This window comes from Sinocyclocheilus anshuiensis, unplaced genomic scaffold (assembly GCF_001515605.1).
Source record: "Sinocyclocheilus anshuiensis isolate Anshui unplaced genomic scaffold, SAMN03320099.WGS_v1.1 scaffold287, whole genome shotgun sequence".
In the NCBI taxonomy this organism is placed as follows: domain Eukaryota; kingdom Metazoa; phylum Chordata; class Actinopteri; order Cypriniformes; family Cyprinidae; genus Sinocyclocheilus; species Sinocyclocheilus anshuiensis.
This window is the reverse complement of record NW_015552557.1, coordinates 116,884-139,560: the sequence shown is the minus strand read 5'-3', so window position 1 is coordinate 139,560 and position 22,677 is coordinate 116,884. Positions and strand designations below refer to the sequence as shown.

The 22,677-nt window shown below is 35.9% G+C and overlaps 2 protein-coding genes across 2 annotated transcripts; both read left to right on the top strand.

The window, feature by feature from the left end:
* Positions 1-238: 238 nt before the first annotated feature.
* Positions 239-5,756, top strand: LOC107664586 (sarcoplasmic reticulum histidine-rich calcium-binding protein-like). The gene is made up of 6 exons (XM_016455197.1): positions 239-883; positions 3,575-3,652; positions 4,850-4,918; positions 5,083-5,137; positions 5,320-5,356; positions 5,490-5,756. The coding sequence occupies exons 1-6, from the start codon at positions 239-241 to the stop codon at positions 5,509-5,511; spliced, it is 906 nt and encodes a 301-aa protein (XP_016310683.1). The 3' UTR covers positions 5,512-5,756.
* Positions 5,757-11,945: 6,189 nt separating this feature from the next.
* LOC107664609 (carbonic anhydrase 9) lies at positions 11,946-19,667 on the top strand. The gene is made up of 7 exons (XM_016455224.1): positions 11,946-11,986; positions 12,077-12,234; positions 12,324-12,410; positions 13,180-13,270; positions 15,929-16,092; positions 19,390-19,489; positions 19,595-19,667. Exons 1-7 carry the CDS (start codon positions 11,956-11,958, stop codon positions 19,648-19,650), a joined length of 687 nt encoding a protein of 228 aa, XP_016310710.1. The 5' UTR covers positions 11,946-11,955; the 3' UTR covers positions 19,651-19,667.
* The last annotated feature ends 3,010 nt before the right edge of the window (positions 19,668-22,677 follow it).

Below are 22,677 nucleotides of genomic sequence, written 5' to 3'. Positions count from 1 at the left end.
TGTGAATGGTGTGAATATACATGTGACTGTACAACAGAGACCAGCCCCCTCTCTGTCACTCAACTCCCTCTCTAATTCTTTCTGGTGGATCCAATGACTGCACTTCCAAGTACTTGGTCCAAAGAACCAAAGATCTTGGATTTTTGAACCCCATAAGAAACTGCTCCTCTTGGGTGGATACGAACACATTTTTTATAAACTGTTTTTTTTTGTGTGTGTGTGAGGGAGTGACTGCAAGATGGTAGCTTCACGTAGCTGGCTGTTGGGCCTTATCGTAGCTCTGATTTGCACTGGATTGTTCAAGGATTCTGTGCAGACTGAAGAAAGACTGCAAAGTGAGGAAGCCGAGGTGCTGAGGGGTCTGAACCCTACTGGAGGTGACAAAGAGGAGGTGGCTGATGAGGAGGAGGGTGGAAATATATCTGAAGAAGCTGATAAAGATGCAGGAGGAGATGGGGAAACAGAGGAAGCTGAAGATGAGGACGATGGAAAGGAAGCTTCTGAGGAAGGGGAGACAACTAAGGAGGAAGAAGCAGCTGAGGCTGAAGTGGAAGACTCTGAGGAAGAGGAGGAGGCAGAAAAAGGAGCAGATGAAGAAAAAGTAGCAGAGGAAGATGACGAGGCAGAAGGAGCAGAAGATGAAGAGGAAGCGGTAGAAGAAGCAGAAGAGGAGGATGAGCAGATGGAGGTAGATGTAGAAGAAGAATTAGCAGAAGAAGAGGAATCAGCACAACAGACAACAGAGGAAGAAGAAACAGCAGCAGAGGATGAGGGAGCACCAGGTGAGGAAGAGGAAGAGGCAGATGGGGAAAAGGTAGCTGCTAATGAAGATAATGAGGAGGCTGGAGATGGGGAAGATGAAGAGACCATCGTTGAAGATAATGTTGAAGGTAACTACTGAATTAGCATTTTCAATAGCCTTTACAGAGAATCAGTTTCAATGTTAATTGTTTTTGCTTACACTGGGAAAAAACAAAACAAAAAACAACAACAGTATATTTACTTGAAAAAAAGCTAGGAAACAATTCCATCTCGTGACTCTTCGGAGATATGAAGGATGTAATACTATTATATAGGTACTCAAGATTAACATGAGATTGGCAGAAATGTGTGTGTTATGTCCCCTTTAAGAACGATTATTACAAAAATAATATTAATGGTAATACATACCTTATTTAAATTCCTGAGTAACGTTTACATATTACTTATAACTACAATTTGTCAATCATTAATACTGATAATGTATTTCACCGTGAAAGACACATGTTCCAAAACCTAAGGTGGACATTTTTACAATTATACTAAAAAGCCTTTTATTTGCTAAAGTAGTATAAACTATCAATCAGACAAGAAAAGGCATGTAGTAGATCGTAGCAGACAGGTTGATAATTTAGAGATCTTAGAAATTTGCGTATCAAATATGATACAGTGAGCTTTATAGGGTTGAAATGCTGTTTTGGAACAGGGCCATTGTTGGCTTTGCAAAGTCCTGTGAATGCCTCTCAGTAAGTCTATGAAGTCACACATTGGCCCTAAAATAGCTCACGACATCAGAACAGCTACAGCAGCTGAAATATTCCAACCATTTTAAGTCCTTTCTGGCTGAATGTTGTTGACTTGAACCTAACACACGGCTTTATTGTTACATGGTATCACTCGACTGTATGGCCACCACTGAAACCTAGAGTCTGTTATCAAGTTAAAGTTCACAAACACTAAAGTGCATTTGAGTTTTCTAGCTGCCATTTGACATGGAACAAAGCAACCATACCTTTCTCAGTGGCAAATGTCAACTAGCTTTCCCTTAACTAACTGCTGTCAGATGAATAACCAAATTCCATTTTTGTGCCCTTGAAGGGCACCATTTGTAGGGGTGTTCCAAATGAAAGTGAACAATTGAGTGCCTTCACAATGGGCCCTTCCACAAATTTGTTAGTGAAGGGTCACTTCAAAGAAGTAATTGTATTGTTCAAGGTTATGTGACCCAGGGAGACAAGTCCTTGTGACGGTGGGAGAATGAGTTAATGTAAACAGAATAATTAAAGTTGTTTTGTTTTGTTGTAATTACACTAATTTTCAGCATGCATTTTATAGGAAGTTGAAATAAGTCTCCTTGGTATCTAAGAACAGAACAGAAAGTATACATTAAGAATAAGAATGGACCAAACACCGAACCCTGCACCCCAATGATTAGCCGATGTGACTTGGACACATATTCTCTCCAGGAAACCTTAGACCTGACTAAACAAATCTTTCAAGAACTTGACAGAAAAGTTGGCAGGACTAATCTTTAGCTTTCAACTGCTGTAGGGTTAACTGTTGTGGGGTCAACCAAGCCTTGCCTAAATATGGTGGGAAAGTAGCCAGTAGTAGCAGTAGACGCATTGATGTGATTGAGTGGAGTTGGAGAGATCTCTTGTACAAAATCCTGTGAATAGTCTGTAGGTGTCTGAAGTGTTGCTGATCTTGTTTCAGTAGTAAGTGACCTTGGCAGAAGAATCAACTAAAGGAGAAGGAGATGAGAGATTGATACTTGCTCAAGTCAGCGGTGATTCAGAGAGAATGAAAGACAACTGGTGAAAAAGGTGTTTAGAGAAATGTAAGAAAGTGACAAGATTATTGTTAGGGATACAGTTATGGGTGAGCTTGCATTGTGTGCTGCAGCGGAGTATGAGGCCATAAATTCTAGGAAGTCAGCCACTTGAGGTTCGTCCAGGTGGATGTTGAAGTCTTAGTAGCAGTAATTGATATTATAAGGATGTGTTTTTGCAGAGAGAAGAGAGAGGAGTGGATTTCCAAAGTTGGAGACAAAGTTGGTAGAGAGAATTTAGAGAGTTGTCATTTTGTTGCATGATCCTTGTCTGTCAGACCAAAACATTTTAAGAGGTTTGATGACTGTCCAAGGCAGGGATGAAGTCAGCTTTGTTGACCGCCAACTGGAAGTTCCAACAGATTGAGAAAGACTGAGCATACTGTAGGTACCCTGGATTGGACGTCCACCTACAGTAAACAAAAAGGAGGCACTAAAAAGCACACGCTAAAAGAATGGCTGAAAAATAATGAAGTATTAAGGTGTGCCAAGGGCATCCAATCCTGCTCCTGGAGGGCCACTGTCTTACAGAGTTTCCACCACACCTGCCTCCAGGATTCTCCAACACACCTGCCTGGGAGTTTGTAGTGATCCTGAAGACCTTTATTAGTTTGTTTAGCTGTGTTTAATTAGCACTAGTGCTAAGCTTTGCTGGAAGGTGGCCCTCCAGGAAAAGAATTGGACAACGCTGCTGTACAGTAGGTGCCACCTTGTTGGTGTCTTTTCTCAGTGTAACCATGGAGACTGATTTGCAGGTTTTTACACGAGGAGGGCTACCACTTCCTCTTCAGAATCAACTACTAATTAAGTACTTGTCCACTGATTGCTTTACAGCTGAAGCCTAGAAATGTCCCAACCAGCCACAACAAGGTCTAACTATACTTATGTTCAACTATGCTGTTGAACATAGCACTGGTGCCTTACCCATTACTAATTAAGATCTTTGTTAACCCTAATCTTTCTCTCTCTGTAGAAACTGCCAAGGAAGAATATGTAGAGGCAGAGTTGGTCTCCATACAGTATAGCTCAGGCTCTTTCTGTGCCCGTTGCTCAGTCTGTGAGGTAAATCATGCTTCTGCCACACTGGTCTTACATTACTGACTCACACATGTCATAGTCCTTACATGTTACAGAGTTTTTTATTTGGGCTTGGGGCAAAAATGCCACCAAAATGAACAAAAATGTCTCCCAAATTCAAGATAAGGGGGCAAAAATGACCTCTGCACAACTGAATAAAGCCTATTATGATGAATTGAGAAAATGAATGAAAAATGAGGATTGCAGCATAACGTTTACATCTCCTCACGTTGCATCAAAGATTTATTAAAAACAAAAAAATTATTTCATATGAATGTAATGAATTATCAAAACCATTTATATTAGTAAGTGATGAAGAAATCCATTGAAAATGCCAGAGTTTCGTTCAGTGCATACACGTGCTGAATGAATCTTGCACTCTTGCGGATTCTCTCTCATCATAAACAACAAATTGCTGCTACGTTGTAAACAATGTAAAGATATTAATTGTGCAGTGTAGACAGCTTCATGGGATTATAAAAAGGATGTTTTGCGAAAGTATATAATCTTGATTTTCTAATGCATGGAAAACAATAAACAAATTCATAAACAGTTCTTACCTTGTTTTGTCTGTGTAGCCTACAAGAATATGACGATCCATTTCCCAACACATAAAAACTACTTTTTAATATATTCTATTACTCAACATTAATAATCATTTTTACAAAATCAGAAGCAATAATAAACAATTTGTCATAATATTGCAGATCTGCCCTGTAATGAATTCCTTTAATTCTATAATTTATATCCTTTAAGTAGGCTACATGCATGCCACCTTTAAGCAGAATTAAATAAACATGCCTTGTGAGATGCAGCTTCTGTTCCACCATTGCAGTGTAAAGTTGACTTTTGTTGATGTTGATAAAATGTTATATGTAAAACAGTCTACAGTATTCTGATTGATTTTAGCAATTGGTTATAGTTAAGTATTTGACATAAAAGGCAACACTAATAGATTAAATAAGGTAATCCTAGAAAATGCACTTACAAAAGTAAAAAAAAAAAAAAGGCCTGGAAATCAATCAAGTTCATTTCTGACCCTGATGACATCATGACGATGATCAGTGCATGAAGTAATTTCACCATGAACTTACTGAAGTATAGATTTGGTGTGATCCCTTCCTAAACCTTAGAGGTGTAGCTTCCTACTCTATCTCTGTCCGCCTCTCTCTTTCTTCTCAGCACTGCGGTACCTGTGACAAATGTCCCTGTGAGGAAGGAGACACGTCAGCACACTGCAATCACTGTGACGTAGGTGTTCTTTCTTAATATGATCAAAATTCATATTAATAAAGGCCAAACGTATGTGGACACCCAAGCACTATACCTAATTTAACTTCAAATCTTAATGTTGATAAAAAAAGGTCTATGAACATGTTATGCATCACCTACCCTCTTACCTTCTCCTTCCACAGGATTGTTCCTACTGTTACATTTGTCCTGTGATCTGTGAAACAGTCTGCCAGCCAGGTAGGATGCTGATGTTAATAGGATGCACACTCTTAATTAATGCTAGAGTATCAAAGTAAAAAAAAAGCAGTGTATATATTTAGCTTACGCAGATGATCCAAGCACCATTTGTTAGCAATATATGTGTTATGTAATTAAGTGTTAATGTATTAAGTCTTTTTGGATTGTTTGCTTGTTTTTAGGTGGAATTCTTGATGTACTGAGTGGTTCTCTCTACCAGTAAGGATGCAACATCTGTTCAAAACAATACTTGCAGAATAATCACATTATGAATGTATTCATACCTGTTATCAGCATAGTTTTATGTTGAGCCTTATCTGTGTGTATTTTTTGTCCTCAACTTCACCTAAAGCACGGTGAACACGTTGCTCTGAATACTTTCAGCATTCTTCACAGCGCCATATTTTGGTGAACAGAGGAACTACAGACTAGCGTTCAAATCATTCACTTGTAGGCCTGTCTATTTGGCTGGCGAGATCTGTGGATTTTCACTCTGAGGCCAGTGATGGGAGTGGACAACCTATCGTAAATATAACTGAGGAACGGTCAGGACCTCAATGTTTATCATTTAATGGCACTTTAAAGGTGACTTTACAGGCTGCATTAAATGCATAACAAATATGATTACATGCAAATGATCTTATTTAGTACTTATCACAATATTACTGTTTTTGACTGTATTTTGATTAAATAAATGCAGTCTTGGTGAACATGAGACTTTTCTTTCAAAAACATTAAATCTTACTGACCCCAAGCTTTTGTACATATATGGAGAAATTTACATTGAATAACAACAGTAATAACAAAAGTTCTGGTCAACATGAATGTGTCAATTCTGTCTGTACGGTTTCAGATTAATCAGTGTCAATAATCAGTTATACATGTATAATTTATGAGTGTGTGAATAAACAGATACACTATACACAATACGTTTTTACTCACCCACAAGTTGTTCCAAACATGTATGAATTTCTTTCTTCTGCTGAACACAAAGAAAGATATTTTGTAGAATATGGCTAACCAAACAGTTTACGGTCACCACTGACTTCCATACTGACTTCCAACTGTTTAGTTACCCATATTCTCCTACAGGTTTGGAACAACTTGAGGGTGAGTAAATGATGACAGAACTGTAATTTTTGGGTAAGCTATCACTTTAATTTAGGACATATTTCATGTTGGGAAATTGAACAAATGCAAGAAATGACAGATAGCCTTCTGATGAGACGCACAAATACTGTAGTAGTGTTCATTGCACATGCTGTACTTCAACAGGCACTGCTGTCAAATCCTGGTAGTACGACTGGTGATCTTCAAATGGAGGAAAGTAATGAAGAAATAGCTTCAACATCTGCATATTAATTCATACATATTTTTATACACTGTTTGTTCTTAGCTTCCAATGCAATTGTGTCTATTCAATACACTATTCATTCAGAATATTAAAAGTAAATGACTAACAACTGCACTTTGTAATGCTCTGCTCATACAACAGAAACCTCCCTCTTAAGGTGTGAAAACTTGGTTAGAGAGTGGAAACCGAGTTCTTCCCTTCTCTAAAAGTCATGTAATGGAGAGTGCACTGAATATAAGCTGTTTGTTATTATGACTGAGCATGTGAAGAAAAAAATGGTGTGCGAAAATTTTCACTTTCAGTCATTGTTAATATACTTCACAAACAATTACAAAGAAAAGGCAAGTAACACATTGAATTAAATGTAAAATGTTGTATATATGGAACTGTATGTGTGAATGCATAAACCTAAACCCATTTCCTTTACAGGAAATTCTTTTTTTCACTCTGTGGACTAATACATACAAACATTCAGAGGCAATGACAGCCTGAATAGCCCAACCTGTTGCTATACTGTGGTCTGTTAAAATAAATAAATAAAGGCACTGTAGCTTGTGCAATGGTAAGTTGCCACATTAATTTTGATTTTTTTCACTAAATGTTTTCAACATTTTTCATTAGCTAAAATGTTTTAAGAATTAAATGTAGTGTAACCCAGGAAACATTTACACTGACAAAATATCAAATATCTTCTGATTTAATGTGAAAATATGCTAAAAATGCTTATTTCTAACAAGCAGATGCTTCTCAAGACATGTGTGGTTGCTATTTTATTGTCTGACTTCAGCATTGCAAAAGGTGAGTATTTTCTGTCACTTTCTTGTCGTGTTGGTTGAATCAGCATTATTTTGGTTGTCACTGAATAGAACTATAAATATATTCATGCATATTATTTTTTATTCTAAGAACAACACGTCACAGAACACAGGACTATATAGGGTTCAGGCAAAATGTACACACTAGTTGATTTAACAGTTAATTCCGGCATGTCTCTTCTTTCGCCACTCTCACTTTCAACACAACCGAGTGTGAAGAAGAGTCTAAAGCAGTTTATAGAGCTGACCTTGTTTTCCTTTTTCTTTCAAATTTATTTTAGATTGGTGCTATTTTGGCTGTGGTGAGCAATATTACATTTTCATATACCCTTAAATAAAATATGTTTCTAAATATTTCTGAATATGAAACTTTCAGGGAAAGTTGGATGCTTTATGTGGGACCTTTGGTGAGGAACCGATTATTTCTAATTGTGAGCAAACTCAGTCTACCCAATCATTGACTACTTTTACCTTGACAAATCCACCTCTAATTACCGATTTAATCAGGGCCGGAGTGGGACTCATTTTCAGCCCTGAAGTTTCATGGCTTAGACCGGCCCACTTTAGTTTACGACTGAGCTATTAAAATAATTAAAACTTCAGTCTGCAATAGTGCACTGTTCTCTACAGCCTTGTAATTCATTGTATTTTTCTAGAGCTTTTGTTTATATATATACAGTATATATATATATATACATACTGACCTTTTCAGCGAAAAGTTCTCAAAAATAATCACATTTGTTTTGCTTAACCTATTTATGTACATTTATTCTAAAAAATAATTTTAATGTCATACAAAAAAAAAAAAAGTCATCGGCATGAGTAAATTGTACCATTAAAGAATCGTGACTGCACAATTAGTGTAGGCCTACTAATTTAGGAGGTGAAAATACTGAGAAATTACATACAATTGCATGAAAATTTAAAGCATAACAACTGAAGGTCTATGAAACGTCAGTCAATAAAGCATTTTTTTAAAACAATAACACTTACATTTTTTCACTAAAATATTATTGCAACCACATAGGCTAGCCTATGAATGAAAATGCATATTTTTCAATTAAAGAAAACTTAAGAGAGTGCGGCCTACTCCTGGTGCTTGGATTTGTACTTCAATAATATACTGAGGTCCAAGTTTAAGAATGCGCTAGAAGCTACATTTTTTAAAATGTATTTATCTCTCTCTATTTAACAGCTTTAACTTACAATAGTGAAAGACGTCTTTCCTCAGGTAGATTGAATGTTTTCCTGCCTTGCTGGATGTTGGGCTCATGATCAATAAGTTGCATTCGCCCAAACTGATTTGCCAAAATCAAAATGCAGACGGTGAAGGGAATTGGTGTTAGCGCGAGTCCCGTTTGCTGTGAAGCGAGAGCAGCCAGCAGAGGATTCCGCTTGGTCTTAAAGCCTTCTTTGATCGGCTACGTTCACAAATAAAACAATTTGCGCAAAAAGAATGATTAATTATCAATTGAGAATTTGTTATTCATATGGTCTGGTGGTCATATGGCGTGCCTGCGAATACGTGACAAATTGCATTAGCTTTCATATGGGACGCTTTGATGCCTTAAATATGGGCATCCATATTTCAACCCCAGTGGCATGACAAGACCGGCCCTCACGGCCAAAAAACAGACCAGCCCACCGGGAATTCTCCCGGTGCTCCCGATTAGCCAATCCGGGCCTGGATTTAATACAGAATCAAATTCCTCTTCAAGCTGGCTAGACCCTGCACCTGCTTTCCCCCTGAAACACTGTACCTCTGTCATTTCTGCCCCTATCTCACACCTCATCAACATGTCTTTTATTTCTTCCACTTTTTCGATTTCTCTCAAGACTGCTTCTGTTACCCCTATTCTCAAAAAAACGAATTTGGATCCTGTAAACCTAACTACTGTCCAATATCTAACTTGACATTTGTATAAAAAATGATGGAAAGGACTGTTTTCTCTCAGCTGCAGTCATTTCTAGCCCACAACAATCTCTTTGATATTTTTCAGTCTGGTTTTGTTTACAGCACAGCACTGAAACTGCTGTTGTAAAGGTTGTCAATGATCTTTTACTCTTTGGTGACTCGGGCACTTTTTCAATTCTTCTATTACTTGACCTCAGCTCAGCTTTTGATACTGTTTGTCATAAGATATTACTTTCTCGCCTCGCAGAGTTTGGCATCTCAGGCTCTGCATTATCCTGGTTCTCCTCATACCTCACAGATAGGCAATACTACATCTCACTGCACAATTCCAAATCCCCCACTGTCTCGCTCAAACAGGGTGTTCCCCAGGGTTCAGTTATCGGACCGCTATTATTCATCATCTACATTCAGGCTCTTGGCCAAATAATTAGTCGCCATGGTTTTAACTACCACTGTTATGCTGATGATATCCAGATATACACTGTTTGTCAGCCAGATTCCATCCATTCGATGGCCTCCTTATCTTCATGTGTCAGAGAGTTAAAAGTCTGGCTACACTCTAATTTTCTTAGCTTGAACTTGAGTAAAACAGAAATCTTAATAACTGGTCCCCCATCTCAAATAAAAAATAAAACGAATGTTTCTAGCTTTGACCTTGATGCCACTTCTATTTTTCCATCGGCTACTGTTAGAAACTTAGGTATCACTCTAGACACTTCACTGACTTTGGATGCCTACATCAGCAAACTCTCCAAAGCTGCTTTTTTTCCACCTATGTCGAATTGTGCAACTTCGTCCTTTCCTCAGTAGAAAAGATGCGGAATCATTAGTGCATGCGTTTATTACCTCTCGTCTTGACTATTGTAATGCTCTTTTTTTCTGGTTTACCAGCTCACTCCATCTCTCGTTTGCAGTACATTCAAAATTCTGCTGCCAAGACTATTAACTTCCACAAAAAAATCTGCTCACATCACTCCTATTCTATTTAATCTACACTGGTTGCCTGTATCTTTCCATGTGAAATACAACATTCTTCTGCTCACCTTTAAGGCACTCTATGGTCTTGCTCCCTCCTATCTTTCCGACCTACTCTCTCCTTATATTCCTTCTCGCTCACTCCGGTCTTCTAGTTCAGAACTTCTGTGTCCTAGGTTCCGCTTATCATCAATGGGCGGCAGGCCAAAATCTATTTTTTCTATCAGTTTCCATCACTTTAAATAACAAATATATAATTTTTACAGAAATAAATGTTTACAGAGGAGAAAACCCTGTGCTTCATATCCTTAGATATGAAGATAAGCAGATTGTTTTAGGGTTTTAGCAGTTTCTCAGGGATCAACTGTTAATATCAATGTAAATGACACATGAATGCTCATAAATTGAAATCAGTGTAAATGGTTCAGAATAATGACTTGTAGTTAACAAGATGCAAAAAAAAAATAAAAAATAATAATTATAGTTTCATATGGATGGATAAACTTAATCAGATTGCAAAGAAATATGTGATCTCCAAAACATTTAAAGATCATTAAATGTTACCTTCATATTAATATATCAAAATTATATTAAAAACATTTATCAAGCTGCATGAAATTACTTTATTTATTGCTGTCCAGTTAAAATGAAAAGTTGCCTCTTCTTTTTATAGTAGTAGCCTACATATTGCTGTCTTCAAGTGTATTCATGCCAATCCATAAACATGCCAACCTTAATGAATTTCTGATGCCCTGGTGCAAACAGCAATTTATAAAATGTCAGCCATTTATATCAACGGAAATGCGAGATGATTCTAAAAAAAAAAAAAAAGCCTTAACGTGTGTTGTGGCTTGATGACCAATGGGAAAGTGTGGGTCCCATGGCCAAACCACTTAAGAACCACTGGCCTAGTGGTTAACACACTGACATATAGTGCAACTGCACCTCCGGTGACCCAAGTTTGAATCCCGACTTAAGGTCCTTTGCCAATCCCATTCCCAACTCTCCACTCCATGCTTTCCTGTCATTCTCTACTCTCCTGTCTGATAACAGCATGAAAAAAAGCCCCCCCCCCAAAAACGGTGTCAATTGTTCATTCAGTTGATTAACTATTCATGAAGTTTAATAAAGGCTAAAACGATCAAGGTCTAATCACTTTCCAAAGAAATCTGTGACATCTACCTTCATATTTATATATCCAAAATTCGGAAAACATCGGTCAAGTTGTCAGACATGACTGCATATGGTCCAGTTAAAATGAAGAGACAATATGTCTATTGTAATATAGTATATAAAATAATACTTCCATAGAAAGACACTTAAATACTCGTATTTAATACATAAAAGAAAAGTGACTATGACTGTCATATTGCCATATTTTAATATCACTGAGATACTATTATAGTTTTTATTAATATTTTGGATTAGTTTTCATTTTTATATATCTGTTTTCATTTTAATTTTAGTAAGATTTTGGTCATTTTGTTGTGTCATTTTCATCATTATTTTTTTATAGGTTTATATAGTTAATTTGAAATGTAAATAAATTGTCTTCTCCTGACTTAGTACTTATTATTTTTATTTACTTACTTATTTATTTATTTATTTATTTAAAGAAAACTCGCTCCCTCATTGGGGCAAACACTATCCCAAATGTAATGGGTGTAAACAGTCTCCAATCAACATCGACACCCAGAAAGTCATTAAAAACCAAGAGCTGGGATCTGTTGACCTGATTAACTTCAGTCTTCCTCACACCATGAAGATGCTGAAGAATAACGGACACACAGGTGTGGAATCAGGAATACAGCCTACTGTATGCACATAGTGAAACACACCCGCACGTCTTATCCGCGTCCTCCTCCATGCTATCCCTGCAGTTGAGTGTGAGCTGAAGGCAGGAGCAGTGGGAGTTCGAGGAGGAGGTCTGAAGCACAAATACACCGTCCTGCAGTTCCACTTCCACTGGGGTGGAGAGGACCTGGTGAATCATCCGGGATCCGAGCACTCTCTGAATGGACACAGATCACCTCTAGAAGTTAGAGATGAGGCCTGCAAGATCAAGTTGTGACAGACATGGAAAATGTTACTTGCATTTAGACTCACGTGTCGTATTTTCCTATGCAGATGCACATTGTCAGCCAGAGAAGTGATCTTAATGACAGCACTGCAGCAAAAGTTCAAGATGGCTTTGCTGTGATGGGCTTCTTTATTGTGAGTCGCATTTACAGGGTTCATCTCCTAGAGGGCAGTATTACCATTTCAAATGACAATTTATTTAGGAAGTATTCAACGTTTTGAAAAAAAGCTTTGTGTGAGAAATAGACTGAAACTTAAGTCTTATTCATTGAAAATCTCCCGTCTTTTTAAACTTTCAAACCACATTTGGTTGGGTAAATAGTGACAGAATAAGTGAATCTTTTTTTTTATCACCTAAGACAGTGGTTCTTAATGAACCTCTTTAGTTTGCTGATGATAGTGTCATTTTGGTATAACAGAGATACTATCATAGTGTTTTCTTTGTAATATTTTTAATTAGTTTTTTTTTTTTTTTAAGTACATCAAGTTAAACTACATGAAAATGAGAAATGTTGCTTTGGCAACTAGCTAAAATAATATTCATATAATATTAATATTTTAATTTAGGTAATGTTTATTTTATTTCAAGTAACTTTTTTATGGTTTTGGTTTTAGTTAACTATATAATAACCCTGCTGATGATGTCTATTATTGAGCCAGTGCCAGTGCCATCAATTGTGGTTAGCTAATTATGATGGCAACTAAATGTAGCTAATGCTCTCTCCCTCTGTTTCAGTTCATTTTGGAAAAACATGTTGATAAAACACAGTGAATGGAGGAACATGTGTCATATAAAGTCTAGTTTGATTTTCTAGCGGTAGTTACCTAACCTAGCTATTTGTTAAAGATCTCAGGGAAAATTGACAACAATAAATTACATTCAATTGTTTTTTATTTCCTTCAGGAGAGCAGCGAAAAGGAAAAAGAAAAGCAAAAGGAGATGTCACAAGTCTGGAAAAGCTTCACCGATTATCTCCAAAAAATACCAAGAAAGGGTAAAATAAAATAACTAACAACTTTAACTATTAATCTATATTTGGCTCCAGCATGTAAAACAAACTTGCAGCCAACTTGCACTTTACAATGCCTATGTAAGAATGTGAGCCAGACATCAGTCTAATAATATGCATTCATTTAATTGATTAGTTATGGAAAAATAACGATATTAAAATATTTTAATGCAATTAACGCTTTGGCCCTGCCCAAGACCATACGTCATCTTACATTTCGTAGAGTTGACTGTTGACAAACATGATTCAGGGCAACAACTCACTGCATGATGTAGCTTATAAAATGCAGTTATATGCCCTTAAAATGTAAGGTATTGGGGTAAAAAATGCCCCAATATGAGTTTGTGTCTCATATTTATATCATATGATAAGCGATATCAAACGAGCAGCGAGAACAATATCACCCCTGATAGCACAGGTATGGGCTACATCACTGAGATGTCTATTTGACGTCTGCATTTACATCTGCAAGACATATTTTTGCAATACGTCTATAGGACGTTTCCTATCAGATGTCAAATAGACGTTTAGGATGTCTTTAAGATGTATATGATTTAGAATGTTTGCAAAACTGACGTCTGAAAGATGTCAATCAGATTTTTGTACACAGCAGATGCTTTCCAGGTGAAGCCATCTTTAAGACATCTTGCAGACGTACTAGGGGTGGAACGGTTCAACTTACTCACGGTTCGGTTTGTATGTGGAACGGTTCAACTTACTCACGGTTCGGTTCGTATCACGGTTTTAGAGTCACGGTTTTGGTATGTTTGCTATGTTTAGGCAAAAACTATACTGTCAAATAAAAATAAAGAAAACAATAATAATCTATCTAACTACAAGCAACAGCACAAATAAATACAATAGAGTAAAGATACAAATAAAATAAACTGTGATTTAACATTAGTTTTCAGGTACAGAAATTGAATAAAGTAATGAAATGTAAAACAGCATTGCATATTTGACTGAATAAATTAAAGATTCATCTTTATTAAAGTTACACTAGCTATTCAGTCAAGAGCAGTGAGTGATTTCTTTGTTGTTGCTGTTTGATTAATATTAAGAAAGTGCTGTCACTTTAAGAGAATGCACTGATACAGTACATTCAGCCGGCTATGTCTGCTATAGGATACTTACCAAGACAGGCATTTTGACATAATTTTTGTGTGAATTTGTCAATTTAAACACAATACTTCAGAGAAAGCTTAATATTTGCGTGCGTTCTGAGGCGGGGGTTTGCGCACTTCGGATGAGCGCATGCACAAATCTTCTCACTGCACGTGCTAGCTCGCGTCCTCTGGCTCTTAAATGTTTAAACTGGCAAAGCTTAAACAAGTTTAGCTTAAACACAGATATCAACGTGTGCTGTTCAAGTCTCACCTGTGCGCGCGCGCTATCAGCACCCGGGTCATGACGGAATAAATGCTCATATTCCAGCATACAGCAGTCGCATTGAACAAGGGTGAATGGTTTGTCCACGTTTTTTTTTTTCATCGCTGTTGTTGTAATGTACTTGGAAGCCAGAATGCGCATCCATCAACAGAAACATATATTAGCCGAGCCTTGTTTGTTTTACGTGTTATTTACAGCAAACCATATTGCAGATGCGTTGTCAGATTTAAGTTGAACCGCGGTCCTAGCGCGTGCCGAATCGTGTGTGGAGAACTGTACGATTCGATTTTTTTCCGCGAACCATTCCACCCCTAAGACGTACGTGTGCTATCTGGGACATGATTAACCTACTGTTTTTGTCCCGTAAAGCACGAGTGCAAATGTGATTTTAAACAACAGTTCAGTAAATAATAAGTTAAAAGTGTTATATTTTAGATTTTCAATTTTGCCAACGAAAATATTGCAGAGCCACAGCAGAACTATTGTGTATCTCTGAGCAACACACAGCAGTGATTCGTTTCTGAATTAGTCCACGTTTTAAACGAATCGGGTGAACCAATGATTCAATGGCCCACTCATAAAGTGAGCCATTTCATTCCTGAATGAATCAGCAGTTTGTACGAATCGAATGAATGAATGACTCAATGACTTACTCATAAAGACATTTACCCCCACCTACTAGTTGTTTTAGTTTCTTATTTAGAGTATAATTTCATTAAAAATACTTTTAAATAAATAAATAAAAACGTACTCACCCTCATGTCGTTTCAAACCTGTATCAATTACTTAAAAACATTTTAGAATGTTGGTAACCAGAAGAAAAAGAAGAATGTTGCTGACCAAGCTGATTTGGTTACTAATAACTTTCATTGTATGAACAAAAGATGTTTCTCAAATTATCTTCTTTTATGTTAGGCCATTGTAGCCTAAACGTTTATGTGTAATACATTTTATGTTGAATCAAATAAAATACTTTTTTCTAAAGCTACTTTTTGTAATATCTACTTGATGTTCCACTCAATCAAGAATTTTGCAAAAGATTTCCTCATGCAGATTTCGCAACTGGTTCAGTTTGCTGACGCGAATTCACTGCATTGACGATCAGAAAGCTGCTTGGTTTGAAAGTGCGGCACTTCATAGACAATGGACTTTTTTGTCCTTGAAATTTTGCTAATGAGACCCCACCTTCATTGCTGTATTGTTGAGATAGCCTATTATGCGTATTTTGTTGTCTCATTTTTATTTTACTGCTAGGAGACAAAGTCAGAATTTTGGAGCCCTTTTCTATGCATCAGCTCTTAAAAGGGGTTGATCTCAGCAAGTACTACCGCTACAACGGCTCACTGACCACCCCTCCCTGTGATGAAGCTGTGGTTTGGACCATCTTTAAGGACCCAATTAGAATCAGCAAAGATCTGGTACAGACAAATTAATTTCCGATTCCAAATAATTCCATGACTCTCTATGAGATCGAAGGACTTTTATGAATTATTTTCTACCAAGCCCAAGCTGCATTTATTTGGTTAAAAATACAGTAAAAACAGTAATATTATGAAATACGATTACAATTGAAAATATCTGTTTTCTATTGTAATATATTTCAAAATGTGATTTGTTCCTGTGATGCAAAGCTGAATTTTCAGCATAATTACTCCAGTGTTTAGTGTCACATGATCCCTCAGAAATCATTCTAATATGCTAATTTGCTCAAAAAACATTTTAATGTGCTGCTTCATATTTTGTGGAAAACTTTTTTTAAGGATTATTTGATTAATAAAAGGACAATTTTAAAAGAACAGCATGTTTTTAAAATAGATAAGTATAAATTACTTTACTACCACTTTTATTTAGAATAAAAGTATTTATTTCTTTTTTTTTTACTCCAATTTTTGAATGGTATAGTGCAGTGTTTCCCAACCGGGTTGTTCTGATAATAATATAGCTTTCTAGGACTAAACATTATTTGGATAATTGGTAAAAAAAATAAAAAAATTACCAAAACCAAATCTCTTAATAGCCCTACAGTTAGACCTGAAAAACTAAAAAGCTATTTATTTCATTTGTAGGCCTGTCGTTATTTTTTATTTGTGCTATCATTATTAATTTCTTTATTTGTTCTTATTTTATTACTGACTGTTTACTTGTCATTTTTTATTCAATTCAAAGATTGAAATCAAGCTATCTCGTGCTACTGCAACAAAATTACCCAACTGTAAAATCAAAAATACACAGAGTAAGCAAAAATTTGTGAGATAGTTTAAGTTATAATGGTAATTAAACAATGTTTACATATGAATAAAAGCCTACATTAAAATCTGTCATATAAATTGGTCTCCTCATTAGAAATTAGCCTACTGATTGCCTCCATGGACAAAAAAATTAATAATATTAAAAATATCTGACACACACATATATATATATATATGACACATTCTGCAGTTCTTCCCTGCTGTACCGAATATCGATACTTTTCAAAGTATCATATCAAAGTTAGAAATTCAAATATTGTGACAAAATTAATTTTGTAGGGTGCCACAAATTTGTTACAATTTCCAAAGGGTGCCACGACTAAAAAAAGGTTGGGAAACACTGGTATAGTGTACATCTCAGGTAGCTTTAAATACTTGTAATTGCATTAAAATGCTCATAATCAGATTACAGTTACTTTTTTATGGACATGATTACATATTTTTTCACACAATGGCAGCAAATTATTCATAACTTGTTGATTTTCCTTAATTCTTCTTTTTTTCTCTTTTAAAATTTCCATTCTAAGAATCCCGCTGTGTGTCATAACATGTAGCTTTGAAAACTTTGGATGTGTAATGTTATTGCTGTTTCATGTTCATGTAATGGAGGTATTTTTACAGCCAAACCCCTTTGATGTAAAATATATAGTTGAAATATCCCCGAGGAAGTTAATATTTCAATCATTTAACAAGACATTCACATGTTCACAGTTCTTCGATGTTAGTTAATGGTCAAATTGAGATGCAACTAAACAAATCCCTTTGTTTTGTTTTGTTTCATTTTAAAATAATTTATTTTTATTTAGCATGATTATGATTAAATTAATTATTAGCTTTTAATCAACGCAGTCAAACCCACTGCAGTTCTTTCATTAACCCCAGTTTGGGAAACCTTGGAAATACAGGTGCATCTCAATAAATTAGAATGTCGTGGAAAAGTTCATTTATTTCAGTAATTCAACTCAAATTGTGAAACTCGTGTATTAAATAAATTCAATGCACACAGACTGAAGTAGTTTAAGTCTTTGGTTCTTTTAATTGTGATGATTTTGGCTCACATTTAACAAAAACCCACCAATTCACTATCTCAACAAATTAGAATATGGTGAATTTATTTAATACACGAGTTTCACAATTTGAGTTGAATTACTGAAATAAATTAACTTTTCCACGAAATTCAAATTTATTGAGATGCACCTGTAAGTAGCCTACATAAACCATAAATGTTTAAGAATCACTTAGGCTACCTCTGGGTGATTCATGATCACACTCTTAAAACTAAAGGTTCTTCAAAAGGTTCTTCAAGCGATGCCATAGAAGAACCATTGATGGTAAAACTAAACCGCCAAAGGGAATAACAAATATAGACTAAAGATTTTTAATACACTACACTCTTAAAAATAAAGGTGCTTAAAAGGTTCTTCACAGCGATGCCATAGAAGAACCATTTAGTCATAAAGAACCATCTCTTTCTTACCTTTTTATAATCTGAAGAACCTTCTTTCGCCACGAAGAGCCTTTTGTGAAACAGAAAGGTTCTTCAAATGTTAAAGCTTCTTTATGGAACCATTTAGACCAAAAGGTTCTTCTATGGCATTGTGAAGCACCTTTATTTTTAAGAGTGCAGGTAGATCTTGAACCACACGCTCATGCCAGAAAATTACTAATTGGCCAAAAGGCTTCGTTTGACATTTCGGAGATCATCTACTCTTCCCTGTGGATTACCTCTGACCTACTTTCTGTACTTGAATTTTAGAATATTGAATTTGATGTTCTGAATTTCCTCTTCATCTTGAAAACTTGAAAACTGTCTAAGATTTCAGAACAAAAAAATGCTGTTTGAAAATACATGTCTTTAAAACTCTGCCATAAAAACATTCACTTGTGTTAAATTTCAAATGTTTAATATTCAAGTAAAAAAAATCAAATTCAGAACTATGTTAAATGCCACATAATATTCAGTTTTGTTAAATGACACTTGTCAATAATTCAAATTTACACAATACAAATTCAATTAGTTTTGTCATATTATAAGCTCCATAACGCATCACCACAACCTCTAGTCTCTACCCTACAGAATGGAATCTGTATGTTTCATAATTTCCTATTTGCTTACATAACGTTGCTTGATTGACAAGCCCATATGTGTTTTCTGCTCAGGTGATGTGTATATCATTTGTTCTATCTTGTCATATTACTGTCATGTTGTCTAGCCTCCATCTCCCTCATATCCCTCCCTCTTTTCACCCTCTGTTTCCTCTGTCATTGTCTCTTATCACACTCATCTCTAACAGAATCCTACACATCTGAACCAAATTCCTTTGGCAGCAGGTGCAGAGCCCTTGTGATCTGAGCTTGTGACCACATACACACGCGCCTCTGCTAAATCAGTGCGATCAGTAAAATGATGAATGTTGTCATATCACTTTCCAGTTCAGCTCCTTGTGACTCTGTTTTTCCCTGCAGCTGCTCAGATTCCCAACAAAAATGTCTTTTGACAACGTGTATCGGCCACAGCAACCGCTGAACAATCGTGTGGTCTATTCTTCCACTGCTCTCACCGCAGGCGATTGTTCATTTGAAATGTATGCAGTATAGTGTGAGCCATAAATAACATGAATCGGAGACCTATAATTAACTAGACCTGTCTTTTTCTCCATATTTACCTCAGGTCACACAGGAACAACTGAGCACATCCTACAGCACCCGACCAATCAGGGGCCCTAATCCGAAAATTATGCACATAGTTTAAATACAAAAGCTTTTATTTTACTCATTGTCAGTCAGAAAAAAAAGGGCTATCTACTGTAGTTATATGGATATTGCAAACAATATGTTTACCCTTCTAAAAAAAGGTGGTTAGCTGGTTTCATGTAATGACTAAGCTGGTTAAGATGGGGTGTATCGCATGTTTTAGAGGGATTTTCAGCTAGCTGACCAACTAAACAAACAAAAACCAGCTGACTGAGAGATTAACAAACTCATTTATTTGTTTGTTGATTTATTTATTTATTATTATTATTATTATTATTATATTATAGAGGACTCATATTTTAGCTGGAAGCAATGGTATGAAGTAGTGTTGTCAAAAGACCCGGTACTTCGGTACCAAGTCGGTACTAAAAAAATGAAAACGTTACGGTACCAGGTTTTTTTTAAGTACCGGTGCCGCCACAATATCAAAACTGACCGCCATAAATAGATTTTCCAAAAGGCTTTGACTTCATTGAATAAACATGAGCACTGCACTGTGTCAAAGTCGAAACCCAGTGCTGGTGTTTTTATATCACTGTATTTCTGAAGGAAACTGACTATCTTCAGAAAATGTATTTGATTTATTTGATCAAATAATTATTTGCTTATTTGATTACAGCTGTTACCGGGGAAACCTCTATCTCTCCCGCTCTACAAGCGCCTCCTGCTGGCAGAGAATGAATTTGCATACATATGCGCCACAAACAGAGTGCAAGTCTGTGGGAAACACCTCTTCTGTTATGAATAATATTCAATATTTTAATTTGAATGTCGGATTGAAATAATCGCTGTTATTAGAGTAGTTAATCGTTAGCATAAGGGCGGCTAACGCTAATATAATGAGCATTAGAATGAAGTTTCTTTATAAACTATTTAATGCTCCTATAACTTTTATTAGGGTAAAAAAAAAACAGGAGGACATGATGATATTTACTATTTTTACACACCAGAGGCTTTTAAATGAATTGTGAATCTAAAATATGCGTGTTAGAGAATGTGCAAATGGTTAACATGTTTGTGTCATATCAGTCAGAAGTTCTGGGCTTTTTTTTTTAGCTAACTTAGTTGTTATTCTTGGCTGAATAACTCTAGAAGGTTTTCAAAAGCCCTTTAAAATTAAATATGCACAGTTTGGATTAAATGAAAGTATAGTCAAATTGTTTAATTAGCATGTTTTTGTGTTTTGCTTTCACTGCAGAGGATCCATTGGTGAGCAAGTGATGGAATGTTAAATCTGCTCAGATGAAGAAATAAACTCATCTAAAATGGTAACTCGTCTACATCTTGGATGCCCTGAGGGTGAGCACATTTTCAGCACATTTTCTTTAATGAAAGACAAATAGGATGAACAGCAAACACATGTTTTTCACACTTATTTACCAAGTTTGCCAGTAGTTGAGGATGCTGCAAGACAAGTTGAATAAGAAACAGTTTAATGACAGGTCACACACCCACAGACGTATTTATGGGTCACTTAAAACCTGCCCTCCACTGTGCAAATCAAAAACTGAAACCACATGACCTTATTCCTTTTGTATGAGCATATACACGTGAAATGAAAAGAATGAAAGAGGAGACAAAGAGAAAAAAAAAAAAAAAATTCCAGGCAAAGCTGTGTTTGATGCCAGCTTACATAACTTCATCTTACAAAACTGGTATGGAAATAGCTAGAAAAAAATTACAACCAAGCAATAAACAGAATGCAGAGACACAATGATTAATAATTTCAAATGTTTAAAAATTAATAATGGATCATGTAAATTTGATATAAATGTAGTTAATATAATCAGTATAGTTAAATTATCCATCCATCCATTCTTCAAACTTCTTGTTTTTTTTTTTTTTATGAATAAAATATAAATGTAACATGACCCCATGACAAATCTTGACACAGATCATTAAAAGTCACAGCCCTACAAAAATGCACTGCATCTTGTGAGACAAGATAGTTGGTTCATCAAATGTACTTATTGACAGTTTCAAAGACATCTTTTTTTTTTTTCATTACTCTCATGACAATGAGAAGTTTGTTAAAGAACACGGTTTCTCATTCCTGTTTTTCCAGGGACACTTTCTTCTAGAATTACCTCAATTCACAAATTAATGTCTGTAAGTTTACTTAAAATTTACAACCAGATGCACAAATTGGAACTAAAGTTCAAGGAATGAGGAACTCTGTTACCCATATATAATATTTGAAAAAAAAAAAAAATGTCCTCTGAGGAAGCAAGTTTTTTTAATATTTCTGTCAGGACCACTATCGTCAAAGATGATTGACAATTAGCATACAGTTTGGATTGGTGGTATGGTTCTGTTCTGGGCAAGAACTCCCTGCGCATCCATGCAGCCTAGCATGGATGAGAGCAGGGAGAGCAGCAATAACCCCCCAGGGTAAACAGAACAGAACTAACATAAATGTATTGCAGATATTGTTAAAGTTCAATCATTTTATGTACACATTTTAGAATTAGTCTGATTCAAGGAGAATCAGAAGGCTGAATCCCGACTGACAGAGGAGGAGTTGGGGATGGAGGAGGGTAATTAGCTATTGAGCAATGCGAAAACTGCTGATAATACTGAGGGACCTTATATATGAATGCTTAGATAGGTGTCGTATTCCCATAGGTTGATGGGGCCACTGGATAATGTTTCAAAGGGAAGCATCAGTTGTCTCCCTTGAGCTTGATGTGAATGTGCGGAGGCACTGTTTATGCATAAATGTCTTGTAGCAATTGCTCAGTGGGCACAAGATCCATTTATATGCAATTTTAAAATTTGCCATCTTTGCACATGGACATGAAAGAAAAAAAAAACGACCCAAACACAACCAAACTCTATATAGAGACTATTGTGAGCTGTGATGTGAAAGGCAACAGACAAGGAAAATATAAGTCCATTTCACATTCAAAATATCTGTATAACATTATGAAATATTTGGGATTTATTTGTTGCTTGCAAAAAAAAAAAAAAAAAAAAAAAAAAAAAAAGAGAAAAAAAGGG